Source organism: Megascapheus bottae, chromosome 16 (assembly GCF_031878675.1).
Source record: "Megascapheus bottae isolate mThoBot1 chromosome 16, mThoBot2.hap1, whole genome shotgun sequence".
Classification (NCBI taxonomy): domain Eukaryota; kingdom Metazoa; phylum Chordata; class Mammalia; order Rodentia; family Geomyidae; genus Megascapheus; species Megascapheus bottae.
This window is the reverse complement of record NC_143524.1, coordinates 22,060,735-22,083,388: the sequence shown is the minus strand read 5'-3', so window position 1 is coordinate 22,083,388 and position 22,654 is coordinate 22,060,735. Positions and strand designations below refer to the sequence as shown.

The following is a 22,654-nucleotide window of genomic DNA, read 5'->3' as shown; positions in this document are numbered from 1 at the left end:
GGCTCAGGGCTTGAGCACTGTCCTTGGACTTTCTCAAGGCTAGCACTCTACCACTTGAGCCTCAGCACCACTTCCGGCTTTTTGCTATGTATGTGGTACCGAGGAATCGAACCCGGGTCTTTGTGCATGCTAGGCAAGCACTCTACCACTAGGCCAAAGTCCCGGCCATAAATGGATGTTTAAAATGCCAATTGAGCCAGGCTTGGTGGCTCACGCCTGTAATCCTAGCTACTCAGGAGGCTGAGATCTGAGGATCAGGGTTCAAAGCCAGCCCCAGCACTAAAGTCCCTGAGACTCTTATCTACAATTAACCTCTAGAAAATCTGAAGTGGTGCTGTAGCTTAGGAGTAGGGTGGTAGCCTTGAGTGAAGAGCTCAGGGAAGCTCCCAGGCCCAGAGTTCAAGCCCCATGAGCAACCAAAAAAAAACCCAAAAAAATGCCAATTGAGGGGAAAAATACTCACCTTTTGCCACTTAAGTTCTTGTGTCTCCATAATAATTTTACCAATCTGTTTTTCATATTGGGTTTCAGCTTCCTAAGTCAAGGAGAAAATGAAAGTTCTATGAAAATTAGAATCTCAAGACATTCATTTCCAGTTCTTTCCAGAGAAATGGAAACAGCATTTTCTCACATTCATTTTTTTAAAAAGCTTGAAAACTGAAAATTAAATGAAAGTTCTTACAGTGAGCTACTTTAGGACCATAGATTAGCATGGGACCTTAAAGTAGGCTTTTCTTGCAGAAAACTTATCAAGGGCTTATAGAAAAGATAGGGAAGATTTTTTATGTACTGATTAATCCATAAGAAAATTTTAAAGAATAGACATTGTTACTATTGTTATTTTATAGATGAAGAAACTAAAGTGGCAAGATAACATAATTTGCCTAATGTCACAACAGATGAACAAGCAAAGCCAATATTTTTTAGTTTGACTTATCTTTTTCTTTTTCTGGGGGGGGGGAAGAGTTAGTAGTGAGGCTTGAAGTTATTACTTTTCACTCTTCTTGGCTTTTCCACAAAAGGCTAGCACTCTACCAAATGAGCCATTCCCCCACTTTCATGTTTTTGCTGGTTTAATTGGAGGTAAGAGTTTCTCAGATTTGTCTTCCTGAGCTGCCTTTCAACCTGAGCCTCAGCTCTCCATCTCTGATGATCTAGGATTGCAGCAGTGGGCCACCAGTGGTTGGCTGGTTTGTCTTTTGAAATGGGATCTTGTTATGTTGCTCAAGATGATCTAAATGTGACCTTCCTAACTGATAGAACAAGTACACACCACTATGCCTTGCCAAAAGCCCATATTTGGGATCCAGAGTCTCTGGCATTAATTACATTATCTTTAGAAGATTGGGCCAGTAGCATAGCCTAATGGTAGAGTGCTTGCCTAGCATGCACAAATCCCTGGGTTAGATTCCTTGGTACCACATACACAGAAAAAGCTGGAAGTAGTGCTGTGACTCCAGAGGTAGAGCACTAGTCTTGGGAAAGCTCAAGGACAGTGCCCAGACCATGAATTCAAGCCCCAGGATTAGCAAATAATAATAATAATAATCCTACGTGTGTTAAACATACAAACACATTCTATTTTTTTGATATAATGTTTCAAGATAAAATGAAGTACTTGCATGAAAAGCAGGAGAATTTAAGAACTGCTAGTCTAGGGATCTGGCTTATGTGATGGAATGATTGCCTAACAAATTGAGGCTCTAATTTAAGCCTTAGTACTGCCCCAAAAAACAAATCACTAGGGGCTAGGCATGGTGACGTATTCCTGAAATCTCAGCTACTCACAAGATAAGAGATCAGAAAGATTAAGGCGACAATCAAAAAGTTACTGAGACCCTCATCTCAACAAACAACCTGAGTATGAAGATATATACTGTAAACCCAGTTCCAAAGGAAGAATAGTGAGGAACATCAAAATCCGAGGCCAATCCTGGGCAAAACACATAAGACCTAACCAAGTAAGACAATGCCTAGGAAGTATAAGGCCTTGAATTCAAAGCCCAGAATCACCAAAAGGGGGAAAATAAAAAAGGGGTTGCTATGAATGTTTTACAGTACTAATGTTTTTCTATATCAGAAATTGTCATAAAAACTAAGTACTTATTGAACTCAGGGATTTGTGTTTACTAGACAAGTTATCTAACAGTTGAGCCATGCCTCAGCAGGGAAAGAGACTTCAAAAAATTTTTTTTCATTCCTGGTGGAGTTTGAACTCTGGGCCTGGGTACTATCCTTGAGCTCTTCAGCTCAAGGCCTACCACTCTACCACTTTGAGCCACAGCATCACTTCCAGTTTTCTGTTGGTTAATTGGAAATAAGAATCTTATAGACTTTCATTCCCAGGCTGGCTTTGAACCCTGATCCTCAGATCTCAGCCTCCTGAGTAGCTAGGATTACAGGCATGAGCCACCAGTGCCTGGCTTTAATAATTTTTTAAGCTTTCACATGAATATTAGATATATTTATCTTGAAAACTGGTTAATAAGACCAAGAAAGTATCAAGAAAAATGTATTTTTTAAACAACATAAGAAAGTAAGTTGAGCCATTGTGTAGGAGATAAATCCTGAGTTTGAAAAGGACATTGAAAGTACCCAGTGACAGTTTGGGCTTCTTAGACACGTGCCTGCTATATGGACTATCTCCCTAAATCTGTTCAGGGTCAAGAATTGAAAAGGTCTGACCAATACACAGCCCATCTTGTAAAACTACAGCCTGAAGCAAACACTTTAAAAAAAATGACACTTTGAAAAGGTTATAAAGTGTAAATAAACCATCAAATTACTCCTCTTATTGTTTTTGTAAAAACACTTAAATCCTTGTAGTCCTAAGGCATCTAATAAAAATAAATACTTTTAGGATTCTATGTTCTAGGATACTTTATTGAAGTTAGAGATGGGATTTCTTGCTAAATTTATTATTTTATTTTGTCAGCAACAATTTCATAGGAACTATTAAAAAAAACTTTTAAAAGCTGCTTGAAGAACAGAAAATGAAAGATAAATGATTTTTGAAGAAAGTATGACATTAAATTAAAAACCCACTACAGGGATAAGAATGTGGATGGTTGCTTGCCCAGCATGCAGGAAGTCCTGGATTTGATTCCTCAGTATCATATAAACAAAAAAGGCCAGAAGTTGCACTGTGGCTCAAGTGGTAGAGTACTAGCCTTAAGCAAAAGAAGCTCAGGGACAGCACCCAGGCACTGAATTAAAGCCCCAGGACTATCAAAAAAATCCTACTACAATAGAAGCACATATTAATGCTTTTGGCTAAAATCAAACACCTAAGCCAGGTGCAGTGGCTCACGCCTATAATCCTACATACTCAGGAGGCTGAGATCTGAGGATTAAGTTTTGTTGAAAGCCAGCCAGGGCACTAAAGAACTTGAGACTCTTATCTCCAATTAATCACTAGAAAATGGAAAGTGGGGCTGTGGCTCAAGAGACAGGATGGTAGCCTTAAGCTAAAGAGCTCAGGGATAGCACTCAGGCTCAGAGTTCAAGCCCCATGACCCACAAAAATAAATAAATAAAATCAAACAGCAGTTTTCCAGGTAGAATAAAAAATACTCATTAAGGGGTATGATTATATCTATTAGTAATGCCAGTAATTTTATGAGTTACCGAATGCTGTTTGTTATTATACTACTAACTGCCCAGTTGTCCCACTGTTACTTTATCCAAAACGCCACTGAATTTACTGTTTATTTAGAATTCAAGAATTTATTCCTATATAAATGTTTAGTTAATTTAATATGTCCTTTTTCTCAATTACCATAAAATTTTGTTTGTAACTTTATTATGGCACCTGTGGTTCACACCTGTAATTTCATTACTCAGAAAGCTCTGAGATCTGAAGATCATGGTTCAAAGTCAGCCTGAGTAAAAAAGTCAGTGAGCCTCATCTCCAATAAACCACCAGAAAACCAGAAATGGCACCACAGCTCAAAGTGGTATATACCACTAGCCTTGAGTGAAAAAGCTCAGGGATGTGTCCAGGCCCTGAGTTCAAGCCTCAAGACTGGCAAAAAATAATAATTAATTAAATAAATTTTAGTACTCTTACAGACTGAAGAACTTTGTAAAAAGATGTGAGTGGATAAAATGAATGGAGACTAATAGTTAAAATTTTCATAATAGAACTTTATCACAGTGCAACAGTATAATATATTGTAATAAAAATATATATGTATATATATATATTATTTTTTTTTTGCCAGTCCTAGGCTTGAGCTCAGGGCCTGAGCACTGTCTTTGGACTTTCTCAAGGCTAGAGCTCTACCACTTGAGCCTCAGCACCATTTCCAGCTTTTTTCTATGTATGTGGTACCAAGGAATCGAACCCGGGTCTTCGTGCATGCTAGGCAAGCACTTTAACCACTAGGCCAAACTCCCAGCCCTGTAATAAAAATATATTTGTTTAAAAACTTCAAGCTAGGGCCGGGAGTTTGGCCTAGTGGTAGAGTGCTTGCCTAGCATGCACAAAGACCAGGGTTCGATTCCTCGGTACCACATACATAGAAAAAAGCTAGAAGTGGTGCTAAGGCTCGAGTGGTAGAGTGCTAAGCCTTGAGAAAGTCCAAGGACAGTGCTCAGGCCCTGAGCCCAAGCCCAGGACTGGCAAAAAAAAAAAAAAAAAAAAAACCCTTCAAGGTAGGCCAGGAATTTGGCCTAGTGGTAGAGTGCTTTCCTAGCATGCATAAAGGCCCAGATTTGATTCCTTGGTACCACATATACATAGAAAAAGTCAGAAATGGTGCTGTGGCTCAAGTGGTAGAGCCGTAACCTTGAGAAAGCCCAAGGACAGTGCTCAGGCCCTGAGTTCAAGGCCCAGGACTGGAAAAAAATAAAAAACAAACAAACAAACAAAAAACCTTTAAGTTACTTTCATTTTTTGAATCCAAAAGATTTCATGTTGAAATTTGGATTTCTAGTTTATTTTCATTAAGATACAGGACTTCCAGTTCAACATAATTCCACCACACTGCACAATTTCTATGCAATAATGAAAGATGTAAAAAAGGTTACATTTCAGAGATAAAGGATAATTTGGATTAGAAAGAGTTTGGGAAGCAAAGATAATGCAGTCTCCTTCCCTATAGGTATTGAAGGTTAAAAAATTTAACTATATACATCATCTATATATTTTATAAGAAAAATATATATTAGACTCAATTTAATAATAGGCATATTGAAATTGTTTGCAATTTATTTACAAATGTATCAAAAATCAAAATCAAGCCAAGCACCATGGCTCACACCTGTAATCATACCTACTCAGAAGGCTGAGATCTAAGGATGGCAGATCAAAACCAGCCCAGGCACTAAAAAGTCCAAGAGATTCTTATCTCCAATTAATCACAAAAAAAATCCAAAAGTAGTACTGTGGCTCAAGGGGTATGGCAGTAGCCTTGAGCTGAAAAGCACAGGGATAACTCCCAGGCCCAGAGTTCAAGTCCCTATGACCAACGACAAAAAAATAAAAAAATCAATGCCAGATGGATATATCTTAGTGCACAACAGAACTTAGGTAGTAGATACATTAGATTAGATTTCTAGTGCTATAACAAATTATAACAACCTTAATATATTTAAACAATACGAATAATTTTCTATAGTCTGAGGGATGCAGATCTTCTGGAGTCTCTGGAGGAGAATCCGTTTCCTTTCCTTTTTCAGCCTCCACCTTCATACATTTTTCCAGTGTTTAGTGCTTTCCTTCACCTTCAAAGCCAACACCAGTCATATCTTCCAATTTATTTCTCGGCTGGGAGCGTGGCCTAGTGGTAATGTGCTCGCCTAGTAAGCATGAAGCCCTGGGTTTGATTCCACGGAACCACATACACAGAAAAAGCTGGAAGTGGCACAGTGGCTCAAGTGGCAGAATGCTAGCTTTAAGCAAAATGTGTCCAAGGACAGTTCTCAGGCCCTGAGCTCAAGCCCCAGGACTGGCAAAAAAAAAAATCTATTTCTCTTACTATAACCCCTACTTTCATCATCATATCCTCCATTGACTCTAATTCTCTTGTTAGCCTCTTAGAAGAACCTTTATGACAGCTTCTCAGGAAGAGGCTGTGGCAAGAGGATGACAAGTTTGAAACCAGACTGGATTAAAAGCAAGATCCTGATTCAAAACAAAACAAAAAATACACCTTTGTGATTACACTGCACATATAGAAATACAACATAATCCCTCCATCTGAAAATCCTTAATCACAACTGCAGTCTTTTTTGCCATATAAACTAATATATTTTCATGTTCTCAGGATTAAGAGTATGGATATTCTTGGTTCTACTAGCATATACCAAGCTACATATTATATTCATATAGTAGATAGAAAATTATTCATTTTTAACTGTTTTTATTACTGTGTATAGTTGACATTTTCTTAATTTGAAAAAATTAAAGTCTAGAAAAACTGATGAAATGTTGCCATCTGGATAAACATAAAAAAATAAAAATTGGGTTTTTTCAATAAAAAGCAGAAAAATTGCCCCATTTCCTCACTATTGAAATTTCATTGGAAAAACTATATATATTTGTATTTATTCAAAAGACTATTTCTACTCTTTTGAGTCTAGTTTTTAGAAGCATTCAGAATATAGCTCTCCTGCTGAAACCAAAAACATTCTTGATTTTGTTTTGAGATAGTATTTCTCTATATAATCCAAGCTAGCCTCAAACACAAAATCCTCATGCATCAGCCTCTAATTGCTAGAATTACAGGTATATACTACCACACTTTTACAAAGACCATCTTTTACAATTTTAAACAAGATATATCCTTCTTTAAAATGTTCAGAGTTGTCTCTTTGAAGGGAAGTTGAGTGAGGTGGCTCACACCTATAATCCTAGCTACTCAGGAGGCTGAGATCTGAGGATTGAGGTTTAAAGCCAACCCCCAGCACCAAAGACCATGAGACTTTTATCTCTAATTAACTGCTAGAAAACCAGAAGTGACACTGTGGCTTCAGGGGCAGGGCAGTAGCCTTGAGCTAAAGAGCTGAGTGCAAGCCCCATGACCCACAAGAAAAAAATAAATAAATAAAGAGAAGAGTCTCTAGGATTTTCCTGTCAGGGCTGGCTTTGAACCATGATTCTTAGATCTCAGTCTCCTGAGTAGCTAGGATTAGACATAAGAAAACAGCACCCAAATTAACATAAAGGAATTTTATTCCTTAAACTCAAAATATTCATAATATATATTTATTTTGCCACTTAACCAAATGCTGCTTTGTTTAATCACTTCATAGCCACCTATCTTATAACCTTAATAAAAATGTAATCTCCCCAAGAGTAATTCCTTTTAATCAGCCATGGCATCTAATGCAGGTGTTAAGACAGCATAATGAGATCTCTTTGAACAATTAACATTTTAACAACAACAAAAGAATATTAGGAATTTGAAGCATTTCTGATCTGAAGTGTTGGCTCTAGTGGGAGGGGGAAGAGAAATGAAGAAAGGGAGGAGGGATGAATATGAACAAAATACTTTAAATATGTGTGTGAAAATGGAACAAGGCAAGTTGATGAGACTGGTTTAAGGAGGGAGAGGAGGGAGAATAGTTACAGGAATGATTATGATCAAAAAACAATATATACATAAATGGACTTGTTAAAATGAAACCCCCTTGTAAAACTCATTCATGTCAGTAGAAAAAAACAGAAGCTTACCCTCCTCATACGCAATTCTTCTAATGCTTCCAGTAAACTTGTTTTAAAATCTAATAGCTGAATAGAAACCATTGTTTCTGAAGAACTTTGAAGTGTAAAGACAGATGAAGATTCAGAACTGAAATTGTTCTCCATGTTAACATTTATTTCCTGTAATATAAAAGGTTTCAAATGAAAAAATCATATGTTTTTACCATAAAAAGTAACCATCTATATCCTATGGTCTTCCAAGATCAACACTGAATAAGTTTTGTATTACTCCTACCCAAACTTCATACACACACACACACACACACACACACAATACACATTTGGCAATAACAGTCTACTCTACTTCATGGTTGTACCTAAATACTCCTGGAGACTATATTTCAACCTTTAAGCATCGGACTTCCAAAGACTGGGTTCTTATCTTAATATTACTATGAAGAGTTGGCCCCTCACTAGTTGATTCATGACAAGATAGACACACATTCCCTTCCTAAAATTTGCCTTGCCGGGGGACAGGAGTGTCAGTGACAGAGTGCTTGCTTAACATGCATGAAGCCCTGGGTTCAATACCTTGGTACCATATACAAAGAAAAAACTGAAAGTGGTGCTGTAGCTCAAGTGGTAGAGAGCTAGCCTTGAGAAAGCTCAAGGACAGTGCCCAAGCCTGGCAAAAAAAAAAATTGCCTTGTCATAGCTACTTTGCAAGGATAAAATGAACACTAATTCATAATAATGCAATCTTCAAACTCTATAAAATTAGATAAGGCCTCTTGCAAAAAGCCTCTTTATTACCACACTCATACTCATTCCCTTCCCCAACCTTAAACTCTAACAAATTTCAAATGAGTTGGCTAAGAAAAGTTGTATTATATTGGGTCATGATTTTTTAAAAAATTCTCCATTTATTAAAACAGATTGAAATGAAGATATTGGTAATGTCTTTAAGAACTTGCAGACAAGCTGGTCACAGTGGCTCATGTCTACAATTCTAGCTACTCAGGAGGCTGAGAGCTGAGGATCACAGTTCAAAGCCAGCTGGAACACTAAAGACTTTGAGACTTTTATCTCCAATTAACCACTAGAAAATCGGAAGTGGTGCTGAGGGTCCAGGGGTAGAGCGGTAACCTTGAGCTGAAGAGCTCAGGGACAGTGCCCAGACCCAGAGTCTAAGCCCCATGACCACCACCAACAACAACAAAAAAGAACTGGCAGACACCAAAATTTCTTCCAGAATAATGTAATTTTATTCTAAGTAGTCAATGAATTTTCAGAGATGAATTTTAAAGGATAAAAAAGCACATAAATATAAAAGGCATGGAAATTCATGTGGTATTTTGAAATCCAAATGAAAAACAGATCAATGGAAAAAATACACACATATTGCATTTTTTTTTTTTGCCAGCCCTGGGCTTGAGCTCAGCACCTGAGCACTGTCCTTGAACTTTCTCAAGGCTAAAGCTTTACCACTTGAGCCTCAGCACCACTTCCGGCTTTTTTCTATGTATGTGGTACCGAGGAATAGGATCCCGGTCTTTGTTCATGCTAGGCAAGCCCTCTACTACTAAGCCAAACACCTGGCCCACATATTGCATATTTTGGCATCATCACACATAACATTATATATGCTTACTATGTCTAAGGAATTAAAGCCAAAGGCCAGGAGCATGGCCTAGTGGTAGAGCGCTTGCCTAGCATGCATAAAGACCAGCGTTTGATTCCTCGGTTCCACCTATGCAGAAAAAGCCACAGAAGTGGTGCTGTGGCTCAGCTGGTAGACTCTAGCTTTGAGGAAGCCCATGGACAGTGCCAAGGCCTGAGCAAAAAAAAAAAAAAGAATTAAAGTAAAACTTATAATTATCTATAAAAGTGTAGTTTTGTTTTTTGTTTTGTTTTGTTTTTTGAGAAAGGGTTTCCCAATGTAGCCCCAGTTGTCCTTGAACTCAGAGGACAACCCCACGCTGACCTCAGAATTGAGATCCTCCTAGCTCAGCTTCCCAAATGCTGGGATTACAAGTGTGTGCCATCATGGCCAACAAAATTTGTGTGTGTGTGTGTGTGTGTGTGTGTGTGCACGTGCACACTCGTGCACCTGTGTGCCCATGTGTGTGATACTAAGGCTTGAACTCAAAGCCTTGTGTTCATGATGTGTTTTTTCCACTCACTCATGGCTGGCATTCTACCCACTTGGGCCATACCTCACTTAGGGATTTTTTTTTTCTTGTTAACTGGAAATAAGAGTCCCATTGACTTTTCTGCCTAGGCTAACTTTGGACCTTGATCCTCAGACTTCATCCTCTTAAGTAGCTAGGATTATAAATATAAGCAACCAGCACCTGGCCATTGTACCAATAATTTTGGGGGGACAATAAAAATGCTCTGGAAATTTGTAGTAGTGGTAGTTGCACAGCTTTCAGAATATACTAAAAAATGAAACTGTGAGTCCATATATATGTATATATGTGTGTGTATATATGTATATATACATAACTATGGATATATGTATATGTATGTATATATACATACATGTATGTATATATACATGTATGTATATGTGTGTGTGTATATATATGTATATGGGGGGGGGTCATGGGGCTTGGACTCAGCCTGGGTGCTGTCCCTGAGTTCTTCAGCTCAAGACTAAAGCTTTACCCTTGAGCCAAGCCCCACATCCAATTTCCTAATATTATGTGATTGTTGTTCTTAATGTACTATGTTATTTCTCTTCTCTTTTGTTGCCCTTTGGTTAATCTCATATTGTTACAGTATCTGACTTTGTTACCTGGAGTATTGTATATACATTTATTTGAAATAGGAAAACAAGATGATTGGGAGGGGTTGGGGGAGGGAAATGAGGACAAAAACATGAGAAGGGCTATCAATGGGTGAAAGTAATGCACTCTCTGGCGAATGTAACTGTAAACCCTCTGTACATTACAATAAAAAAAAATTTTAAATTAAATAAAGGGTCTCAGGTCCTTTCGTGCCCAGGCTGGCACTGAACCTTGATCCTCATATCTCATCCTCCTGAGTAGCTCTAAACTGTATATTTTAAAGAATGAATCTTACAGTATTAAAATTGTATTTTAGTAAGATTTTTTTTGCCAGTCCTGGGCCTTTAGCTCAAAGCCTGAGCACTATTGTCCTTGGGCTTTCTCAAGGCTAGAACTCTACCACTTGAGCCACAGCATCACTTCTGGCTTTTTTTCTATGTATGTGGTACCAATGAATTGAACCCGGTCTTCATGCATGCTAGGCAAGCACTCTACTACTAGGCCAAACTTCTGGCCCCTCAGTAAGATTATTTTTAACCATGAAAAAATAAAAACCAATTTTAATAAGAAAATATTTTTCTTCAGAAAAAGGAAAATTGATTTGTGTGTGTGTGTGTGTGTGTGTGTGAGTGACCACAAAAAAAGAAAGGAAGGAAGGAAAGAAGGATGGAAGGAAGGAAGGAAGGAAGGAAGGAAGGAAGGAAGGAAGGAAGGAAGGAAGTCAAGTCAGATATGGAGGCTCATATCTATAAGCCTAGCTACTCAGGAAAATGAGATCAGGAGGATTACCATTAAAGGACAGCCCAAACAAAAAGTCCAGGCAATTCTTTCTAATCAATAGCTGGGGATGGTAATATACCCCTGTCATCCCAGATTCACAGGAGGCTGAGATTAGGAATACTGGAGTCCCAGGCCGAGCTTAGCAAAAATTTCACAAGACTACTACAGTAGAAGAAGTTAGGCATGGTGATTTGTGTGTTATCCCAGCTATAGCAGGAAGCAAAAAACAGGCAAATAACAATACAGGAAATAAGACCAATCTCAAAAATAACCAGTTCAACTTGGAACCAATGGCTCACATCTACAATCCCAGGCACTTAGTAGGCTGAAATATGAGTCACCATTTACAACAATAATAATAACCAATGCAAAACAGGGGGAATGGAAGCATAGCACAAGTGGGTTAGATGGTAATCTCAAACCACAAGTACCACTAAAAATTTTAAAAAGAGAACAAAAACCTTAAAATAATAAAACTAATCTCTTAAGGAAGTTTGAAATATAAAATGATGAATAAGACTAAAGTATAGTATATGCAGAAATAAAACCCCATGAGGTCAATTCTTCAAACAATTAAAATAATTTAACAAAATAAATATCAAGAAAATGACACATATTTTGAATTGGGAGGGAGAGCAACAAGGAACAGTAGACAAATACATGGTATTAAAGTTTGAACCCAGGACTGGCAAAAAAAATTTTAAAGATTAAGAATTCCACAGTTCATATTTTTGCCCCATTATTATTCTCAGCCCTATTGCACATCCCTGCCTTGACTACTGCCTTAATTCAATTTTTTTCAGAGCATCTCCTTGAGGAAGACAATCTACAAAGGTTCAGTAATTTTTCCTTAATATGATCAACCTCATTCCTACATTCTTTACATTCCTTGGTTCTGAATCTACTTCTAATTTTTTGTTGCCAGGCCTGGGGCTTGAACTCAGGGCCTGGGCATTGTCCTTGGGCTTTGTCAAGGCTAGTGCTCTACCTTTGAGCCACAGCACCACTTCTAGCCTTTTCTGTGCATGTGGTACCAAGGTATCAAACCCAAGGCTTCATGCATTGCTACGCAGGCACTCTACCACTAGGCCATGCTCCCAGCCTTCTATATTTTCCAGAACTGGGGTTTGAACTCAGAGCATAGGCACTGTTCCTAAGCCTCTTTATATGCAAGGCTAGTGCTCTATCACTTGAGTCACAGCACCACTACTAGCTTTTTCTTAGAAGTTTATCGGAAATGATAGTCTTAATAACTTTTCTGCCTGGGCTGGCTATGAACTGTGATCCTCAGACCTCAGCCTCCTGAGTAGCAAGGATTAAAGGTGTGAGCCACCAGTGTCCTTCTACTTCTAAATTTTTAAGCCAGCCAAACCATTTTCTGTATTCTGACAAATACTGTTAAATCATCTCTTGTTCTCTCATCTCTGAAATGATTTCATGCATTTTATCAACAGTAGGAAAAATATAATCATTCTATCATGTATTATTAGAAGTTTCAAGTAAGATTTCAAAACCACTTATTTAATAATATAAACTCTTTTTTTGTGGGTCATGGAACTTGAACTCTGGGCCTGGGTACTGTCCCTGAGCTCTTCAGCTCAAGGCTACCACGCTACCTTTGAGCCAAGCCCCACTTCCCACTTTCTAGAAGTTAACTGGAGATAAGAGTCTCAGGTCCTTTTGTGCCAGGTTGGCTTTGAACCTTGATCCTCAGATTTCAGCCTCCTAAGTAACTAGGATTACAGGTGTGTGCCAAGTGAGATGTGAAACACAATGGGATATGACAAATTATGCAGGATTCTAAACAATCACATACAGTGAGACCAAAAGAGGAAAGTCTTTCTTGGGTATCTCATATTGTTACAGTATCTCACTTTGTTATCTGAAATATTGAATTTATTTGTATTTGGTTATTTGAAATTTGATAGGGAAGGAGGGAAAACCAAGACAGGGGGTGGGTGGTGGGTGGGGGGAGGGTGATGGTTACTAAGACATGTGAAAGGGTATCAATGTATGTGAATTAATGCACCTTCTATCTGGCAAATATCATGTAATCCGTTATTAATTACAATAAAAAATTATAAAAAAGAGGATAGTCTTAGGAGAAAATTACCAAGTTGTAATACCCAAGTATCTATTACTATGGATATAAAATAATATATGTATATATACTAAAACCAATATCAAAGATAAAGAAGCAAAGGACCTTTTCTTAATTTGTCTTTTTGTTTTCAGGTGATTCTTTATTCTCTACTTCATGTACAGTGCATACATATGCACATCTGAGGGAAGGTAGGGAAGGGTACGGAATCTGCAGGAAATATGTGAAAAGTTCAGCGGTGGGCCCATTGGCTACTCTGGACATTAATGAAAGTGAACCATGTAACTCATGGGTGGAGATGGAAGGGAGGAACTAAGAGAGAATGAGGAACAGATGATACTGTGCATACCTGACAAATGTAAAGATAACCTCACTGTATAATACCTCTAAAATAAGGATAAAGCAATTGTTTTTTAAAGGCTGTTGTAGAAATTATAATACTTATATTAATTACTTATAATACTTTCATATTATAATAAGATTCTAGAGAGAAAACACTGTAAAATTACCATTATAAATTTATATAGCTTATAATTAAATTCATCTATTTACCAACAGAACTGTCTATCAAATAGTGCCAGCAAGTTTAGATGATATTTTTATTCCTCAGCTTTAGGAACCAAATTCTGTTTCACTTACTGCAACATCCTCCAATGTCTACCATAATATCTACATAGTAGCATTAGACAAATATTTTTTATGTGTGTGTTGCCAGTCCTAGGGCTTGAACTCAATACCTGGGCACTGTCCCTGAGCTTTCTTGCTCAAGATTAGAGCTCTGCCACTTGACTCTCAGCTCTACTTTTGGCATTTGTGGGTGGTTAATTAGAGATAAGTTTCACAGACTTTCCTGCCTGTGTTGGCTTTAAATCTCCATCCTCAGATCTTAAACTCCAGAGTAGCTAGGATTATAGGCATGAGCCACCAGCACCCAGCAAATCTTTCACTATGAAAGCATATGAAATCTATTTCAGTTTTAAGGTGTACATTCCTCCATATGTATATCTAATCTACTATTCTACCTCATACCTTTGTGTTTTTTTGGTCTGAGGTCTAATTTTATTTCAGTACTAATCCTAATCACTTTTATTTTCTTCACAACACTTACCACTATCCCAAACAAAGACTAAATTTGGTACAAATTATATTCTCTTTCTTTCCTGCTTTGCAAGAGCATGAGCTCATCTGTTATATCTTCAGCACCTAGGACAGGGCCTAGTATTGAATATAGGAGATTAAACATTTAATTGGATATTGAATGAATTTACCGCCACTTACCTAGTTTCTGAAAGTATTTAGTTTGTATGATACCTGATACTGGAATATTATACTGATTTAAGGAAAAAGTGACATTAATAAATCTGTACAAAGATAGCCTTGTGGCCGGAAGTTTGACCTAGTGGTAGAGTGCCTGCCCAGCATGCAAGAAGACCCGGGTTTGATTCCTTGGTACCACATACATAGAAAAAAGCCAGAAGTGGTGGTGAAGTTCAGGTGGTAGAGCCCTAGCCTTGAGAAAGTCCAAGGACAGTGCTCAGGCCTGACCTCAAGCCCAGGACTGGCAAAAAAAAAAAAAAGATAGCCATGTAGTTGCATACTGAAAATGACCATTCTGCAATACTTGCAACTCAGGATTCATTTTTAGCTCCAAAATTCTATTATGTAACCACCATGTAAATTATTCCTGATGCAGCATCTCCAGCAACCTTAAAGGTACTAACATTTTTTCACCTCAAATTGAATAAATCAAAATGAGTAATTTTTCTTCCTCCTCAAATCTTTCATGTTAGTATCCAAATCTCCAAAACTCACCAAATGTATATATTTCTCATTCTCTCTTTTTTTTCAGTCTTGGGGCTTGAACTCAGGCCTGAGCACTATCCTTGGACTTTCTTAAGGCTAGCGCTCTACCACTTGAGCCAGCACCATTTCTAGCTTTTTCTATGTATGTGGTAAGGAATGGAACTGGGATCTCTGTGCATGCTAGGTGAGCACTCTTATCACTAGGCCAAACTCCCAGCCCCAAATTTCTCATTCTCCATCTCTGCTTACAATACTCTCTTTCCCATTCTCTTGATCTCATCCTCTCATTCTTTCACTTTCTTCTTTATCCGCTAAATCTAATCTCTAAATGGACCTGTTGGTTTTCTTTCTTAATTGCCTCTTAGGTTTATTCTGCATCATTACTCTGTTATCACTCTAGTTAAACCAGCATAACTCAAACATGACTATAGTTACCTTTACCTGTTATTTAATATTCTCTTTCACTTCTATCTACCTTGCATATTTTCTCCAGTGTTAAAAACATAACTTAGATCTCAATCTCTAAATTCAAGGGACTCATTTTGCAATATAAAGCAATGTCAAATATATGGTACTGTTTTTTTTTTTTTTTTTTGCTAGTCCTGGGGCTTGAACTCAGGGCATGGGCACTGTAATTGGGCTTTCTCAAGGATAGCACTCTATCGCTTGAGCCACAGCACCACTTCTGGCTTTTTCTGTGTATGTGGTACAGAGAAATTTAACTCAGGGCTTCATACATGCTAAGAAAGCACTCTACCACTAGGCCACACTCCCTGTTACTGATTTTTAAGTTTCTACTTTCTAATTCTAGCCTTCTTTTATTGTTGTTGGTGGTGGTGGTGGTGATGGTGGTGGTGATGGTGGTGGTGGTGGTGCTTTCTGTCATGGCCTGGAGCTGTCCCTGGGTTCTTTTTGCTCAAGACTAGTTCTCTACCACCTGCAGCCACAATTCCACTTCTGGTTTCCTAGTGGTTAATTGGAGATCAAAGTCTCACAGAAGAGAGGAGGGACAGAGCAAGAAGGGAGAGGGAAAAAAATACTTCAATTAATAAAATGCACCATTCTGGCCAGGGGCGAGGTAGCTCATGCCTGTAATCCTAGCTACTCAGGAGGCTGAGATCTGAGGATCAAAGTTCAAAGCCAGCCTGGGCACAAAAGAACCTGAGACTCTTATCTACAATTAACCACTAGAAAACGGGAAGTGGAGCTTGGCTCAAGGGTAGGGCAGTAGCCTTGAGCTGAAGAGCTCAGGAACAGCACCCAGGCTGAGTTCAAGCCCCGTGACCCACCAAAAATAAAAGTGCCATTCTGGTCATTTTTAATGACCAGAATTTTTAATAAAAACATAAAATGTTTATTTTTTCTAAAAGTATTTTCAGAAGCACATCAAAAAAATCTATATTTTGCTACAATTTAGAGTTATAAAGACTTTTATCTTCAAAGGTATTTATTAAAAATCACATCTTAAATACTCTACAGTGAAAAGAAAGTTAGCCTATAATCCTGATAGGGGTCAGAGTAATAACACAGAATGGACAAATTACACTGTCATTCTACTTAAATTATTTAAGTTATTTAATTTGACCTGTAGATAGTTTCTTGTCTTCTCATCATGCCTGACTTTTAAGTGGGAGGTCTTCATTCATGATGATCCTTTAATGGAAGCAAAGCTTTCTCCATTTAACCCATGTTGATATCAATCATGTACAGGGATAAATGAGCCTGTAAGATTTTGCCAGTATCACAAATGACACTGTGACCTGAGGCCAACATCTTTATTTGCTTCTCCAGTGATTCACTTCAGCAGATATTAACCAATTTTATAATCCATGAAAGGCAAAATTAAAGGACACCATCCATAAAACAGAATAATTCCTATCAGCAACAAAGTGATGTGTGTATTATCTTATAAATTATATGGCCATACAGTGTGGTAATGTAATGAAGTAAAGATGGTAATAATCAAATGCCTAGGGCAAACGCTAATATGCATTTAATCACACAGCATGAAGCCATTTGTCACTACAGTTGAATGCATGTGTACATAAAATACATGAGTCACGTCCTTATCGTTATACTATAACAGCATCAATTTCACACTATCATTTCACATAACAACTATCAGTAGGCTTTGACATTAGCTAAAACAGTCAAGAAAAACAAACAAAATTATCAACAATAGCTACAAATATAAAAATGATTTGACTTTGCAATAACTAAATATTTGCCCCCAAAAAGTTGCTAAAGATGTAATTCTCTATTTTTTTCTTAGATATATCTTAAGTTGGTTTTATATATGATCTTTCACTCTTAGGAACACTTACAACTAGAACTAAATGCCAAATACTCTGATAAGTATGTCTCTTTCATAAGTAATAAATACAGTATTTAAGTATAAAATATGTATCAGATTTGTCACAAAAAGTAAAACTATGTCCAAAACTATAGTCATTTATTAAACATAAGCTGGTTAAGTTTATACTGTAAAAAACATTGAGAAATAAATATAAGACAGGATGTAAGGATGTAAAATGGTATAAAAATACATTATTTTATCTCAGTTACAAAATTTACTAGGAACCTCCTAAATCCATCAGGAATCTTTTTTTTTCCAGAACTGGGGGTTGAACTCAGGGCCTAAACACTGTCCTTGGGCTTTTTCCTCAAGGCTAATGCAGTATCACTTGAGCCAAACCCTGAATCATTGTACTCTAATAGTGCAGAAATATTGTATTTCCTAAAGTATACCTCTCTAAAGCCTATGAGGTCTTTTATTTCCATATAACAAAGTACTAAACTGAAACTACTTATATATTTACCATATTCTATCTTATATCAGCAATTGTTGCTTTAGCCATTGTTTTGTAAGTTCTTAATCAGTGACCAAGTCTTACTTTTGTATTCTTATACTGCCAATACAAAAAGGCAGGCAAGGGACAGGAGTGTAGCCTAGTGGTAGAGTGCTCGCCTAACATGCACAAAGCCCTGGGATCGATTCTTCAATACCACATACTCAGAAAAAAGCCGGAAGTGGTGCTGTGGCTCAAGTGACAGGGCACTAGCCTTGAGGGGAAAAAAGAAAGTATCCAAGGACAGTGCCCAGGCCCTGAGTTCAAGCCCCAGGTCTGGCCAAAAAAAAAGAAGGCAAGCAAGTGAAGGGCGATGGTGCCACTTTGAGTTTTCTAGTGATTAATTGGAGATGAATCTCACGAACTTTTTAGTGCTGGGGCTGGCTTTGAACAATAATCCTCAGATCTCAGTATTTTTTTTTATTATGCCAGTCCTGGGGCTTGAACTCAGTGCCTCACCACTGTCCTTGGACACTTTTTGTTCAAAGGTAGTACTCTGCCACTTGAGCCACAACACCACTTCCAGCTTTTTCTGTGTATGTGGTACTGAGGAATCAAACCCAGAGCTTGGTGTATGCTAGGCAAGCACTCTACCACTAGGCCATGCTCTCCCTGGTCCCTTATTTCTATAGATGGAGTCTCTCAAACATATCTGCCTGGGATGGATTTAAATCCTGATCTGCTGGCTCTCAGCCTTCTGAATAGCTAGGATTACAGATAGGAGTAACAAGTACCTAGATGGTTTTTTTCTTTTAAGAGACAACAAGCCTTCCAAGTCATTGGAACTACAAATGCACAACTCCACACTTAGCTCTGTGTGTGTGTGTGTGTGTTTGAGTGTGTGTGTGTGTGTGTGTGTGTGTGTAACAGAGAAAGAGAGCCAAAGCACCATAGTGAAACCCCATCTCAAAGAAAAAAACTTAAATGCAAATCTGATCTTTTCAAATAAATTTCAAAGTACCAGAACTAAGCAGTACCTTAAAGCCTGAAAATATTAATACAAACAAAAAAGATTATACATTATTCCTGCAGCTATTATCTGTTGAGCCCTTCTATATTCAAATTGTAATCATTTAAACAAACAGACTAAAAAGACAGGCTTTGCATAGTGGCACACATCTACAATGCAGCATCCAGCACTCAGGAGTCTCAGGCAGGAAGATGAGAGTTCAAAGCTGGCCTGGGCTATGTAGTACGATCCTGTCTCAGAAAATAAAATAAAACAAAAAAGACTTCTCATGAAGTCTGCTAAAGAAATATAGATTATATTTATAGTAATACAAAATAATTACAATGCAATTTGATCATGTGCAATGCAAACCAATAGCACATGCTTGTCATCCCAAACTATGCAGGAGGCTCAGATTAGAAAGATCATAGTTCTAGACCAGCCTAGGGAGAAAAATCCGTAAGATTCTTTCTCCACAGAGGGAAACTGGATGCAGTAATGTATGTCTGTAATTACAGCAACAATGAGAAGGCTAAAATAAGTAGGCTATATTTCAATGCATTCCTAGACCAGAAGTGAGACCCATCTGAAAAATAACCAGTGGGAAACAGGACTGGAGGTGCAGTTCGGCTATTTTGAGCCAGCCTACCAAAAATGAAGCCTATTTCAAAATCCCAGTACTGAAAAAGAAAAATGTTCTTATAAAACTGCTACCAAAACTGACAGAACATATTAGCAAAGTTATTTACCATTACATTTATCGCTTTCTTTGGCAATAGCCCCTTAAACAGTTTCCCAAAGTGTTTTCCATTAAAAAGCAATTCACACAAATACATACATACACATACACACACACACACACACACACGCACACAAAAACACACACAACAGAGGAAACACTATGAAATAAACCTATAAAACTACAGTGAAATCAAGCTACATATCATGATTCTTTTTTTTTTTTGGTCCATCATGGGGCATGAACTCAAGGCTGGGCTCTGTCCCTGAACTCTTCAAATTCTTCAGCTTAATACTACTGACCAACCCCTGGGCCTGGGCATTGTCCCAGCTCAAGGTGACACCCTATCCCTTGAGCCACAGTGGGCACTTCCGGTTTTCCAGTTTTCTAGTAGTTAATTGGAGATAAGAGTCTCTCAGTCTGGTCGTACTCTGGGCAGACTATTCCACTACTCCAGGCAGACGCAGTGGTTCATGCCTGAAATCCTAGCTAAGATCTGAGGATCAAGGTTCAAAGCCAGCCCGAGCACAAAGGGACCAGAGACTCTTATCTCCAATTAACCTCTAGAAAACAGAAGTGGGGCCTGGCTCCAGGGTAGGGCAGTGGTCTTGAGCTGAAGAGCTCAGGGCAGCACTCAGGCCTAGTTCAAGCCCCATGACCCACAAAAACAACAAAAAAGTCTCATGTTCTTTAGTGGGGGGTGGGGTTTGGCGGAGGCTGGCTTTGAACTGGATCATGAGTAACTAGGATTACAGGCGTGAGCCACCGCACTCAGTTCTTAAGTAGAAATTCTTTCAATGAAAGGCCACACTAGAAAAAATAAAACAGAAAATAAAATAGCACATTGTCCCATTGTTCAGGGTAAAGGTAAGTACTGTGTCATGTGCATTTCATCTTGAGTGTAATTATTTGTATTTATAATGGACTGAATATAAAATAACTTTTTGGGTAGATTCAAGCCCTGAACTCAAGCCCAAGGGCCAGAAAAATATATAGTTATATGCAAATAATTATTGCAGATCATGGCACTGTAATACACATTCAACATACCATATCTATTCACTCTCAGAATAACACTGTCACAGCATTAGTATGGTTATGACACAGAAACTAAAAGCACTATGCTGCCGCCTACTGGACACTATGATCTTAAAATTATACATAATTCCTTCCTGACACATAGTACGAGGAATGTAGTATGAAAAATTAAAATATTTTCTCAAGATACATTTAATACACTTTATAACAGAAGCAAATCTAATTTTCAAAATTTTAGTTACCTATCTCAGCCAGATCCTTAAGGCAGAGAGAGTTATAAACCATCAACCTGGATAAAGTAATGGCTAAAGAAAAAATGTGAAGCACTAAAGAATATATTCCACCATAATAATTGCTGATTTTTCAGGTTGGACTATTTCAGTAAGGGTTGCTCTTTCAAGGTAAAAAGCTGCCTGAGACATTAATCAAAACTAATGTAAAACAGGAAATAATAAAATGTTGTAGAATCTCAATTCTTCTTCTAATGGCAAGAGTCTTAATGGAATATTCACATTGTGTTTCTAAATGGAGTACAGTGACTATAAAGATGCCTGTATGCCTTTAATCACTTTTATTTCCACAAGTAAAGTGAAGTAAACGATTGAGACAGTACTATGACTAATTGAAATCCAGTTTGGTATTGTCTAGATTAGCAAATCAATCATTTTATTCCCAGGAAAGTTCCATTCTTATTTGTTTCTGCAAAGCACCACGTTTGTTTTGCTTGGTAACACTTGAGAACTGACTTCAGGACCCCAAATTTGCTTGGGAGATACTCTACCACGCCCCAGTCTTCCCTCCCCCCCCCCAGCCCCCTTTATTTTTCAGACAGGATCTCTTGGTTTTTGTCCCGGACAGCCTGTGTCTAGAATCCTGCTTCATGGGTAGCTGGGGTCACAGCATCTTACTCTGATCATCCAAAGAATAAAAGTACCAGCCCCACAACCAAAAAACAAAACAGACAAAAAACAGCCTGTAATCCTAGCACTCAGAAAGCTGTGCCAAGGGGGATGCAGAGTACCAAGTAAGCTTGGTATACACAGTCTGTCTCCAAATTTTAAAAATACAAATAAATAAACTTTTAATTACCAGAAAAGGGGGGAAACACCCTAGAAATTCATTATTTACACACTTCCACCTACTTAAACCAATACTCTCGAATTTGGGAGCTTTACTCATAGTTGACTATCCACCGAAGTTGGGAGGGAGGGGGATAATTTCCCTAATAATAGTTCTAAATGTTGCAGTCTTTGAGCGTGTTGCGTTTCTTTTTCCACAAGCCTGTCCGACGTGTGTATTCGTAATACTAACACCCATTCAAAACAAAAACGAGTGCTCGCGACACCTACGTAAAAGATCCTTTCTAGTCAAAACAGAGCAGAGACCCGTCTGACGAACCCGAAGCCTGGACCGGCCACGGCCCTCGGTGGAAGGTTCTGGAAAACCACCTCACGCGCGAGACCTGGGCGAAGAAGTACCTTCCCAGCAGGAGTGCTGGAACTGGCAAGTTCGGCAACTCCAAGGGAAGCTGGCATGGGAAGAAAGAGCGGGGCTGTGGCCTGAACACTCCCCCGAACGAACAGCTCCAAGAGAGCTCCCCAAATCACCTCAGGAAAGATGGCAGGTTCCCACTTCCGGCTCACTCACGGTGTAGGCCCAGAAGCACTTCCGCTTCCGCTTGCCCTGAAGTTCCGGCCAATGAGAAGAAGGCTTTGAACCGCGATCCTCAGATCTCAGGCTCTCGCTTAGCTAGGATTATAGGGGTGAGCCACTACACCCGGCTAAGAAAAGTTTCTTCTTCAAATATATATATATATATATATATATATATATATATATATATATATATATATATATATATATATATATATATATATATATATTGTTTTGGGAGGATTTTTTTTTGTTTTTTTTTTTTGTTTTTTTTGCCAGTCCTGGGCTTGGGCTGATGGCCT

The 22,654-nt window shown here is 38.2% G+C and overlaps 1 protein-coding gene across 3 annotated transcripts in view; it reads right to left on the bottom strand.

Annotated features, from left to right (window-relative positions):
• Ccdc73 (coiled-coil domain containing 73) overlaps positions 1–22,336 on the bottom strand; it is a 102,621-nt gene extending 80,285 nt beyond the window's left edge. For 2 of the 3 annotated variants that reach the window (XM_090347927.1, XM_090347930.1), the window contains exons 1-3: positions 22,049–22,265; positions 7,679–7,828; positions 464–535 (exon numbers count right to left, since the gene is read on the bottom strand). In XM_090347927.1, the coding sequence (XP_090204053.1) occupies positions 464–535; positions 7,679–7,813 (207 nt within the window). In that variant the 5' untranslated portion in view covers positions 7,814–7,828; positions 22,049–22,265. Of the gene's footprint in view, positions 1–463; positions 536–7,678; positions 7,829–22,048; positions 22,266–22,306 lie in introns of those variants that run through there. The other variant, XM_090347929.1, reaches the window with a different exon arrangement.
• Positions 22,337–22,654: the final 318 nt, after the last annotated feature.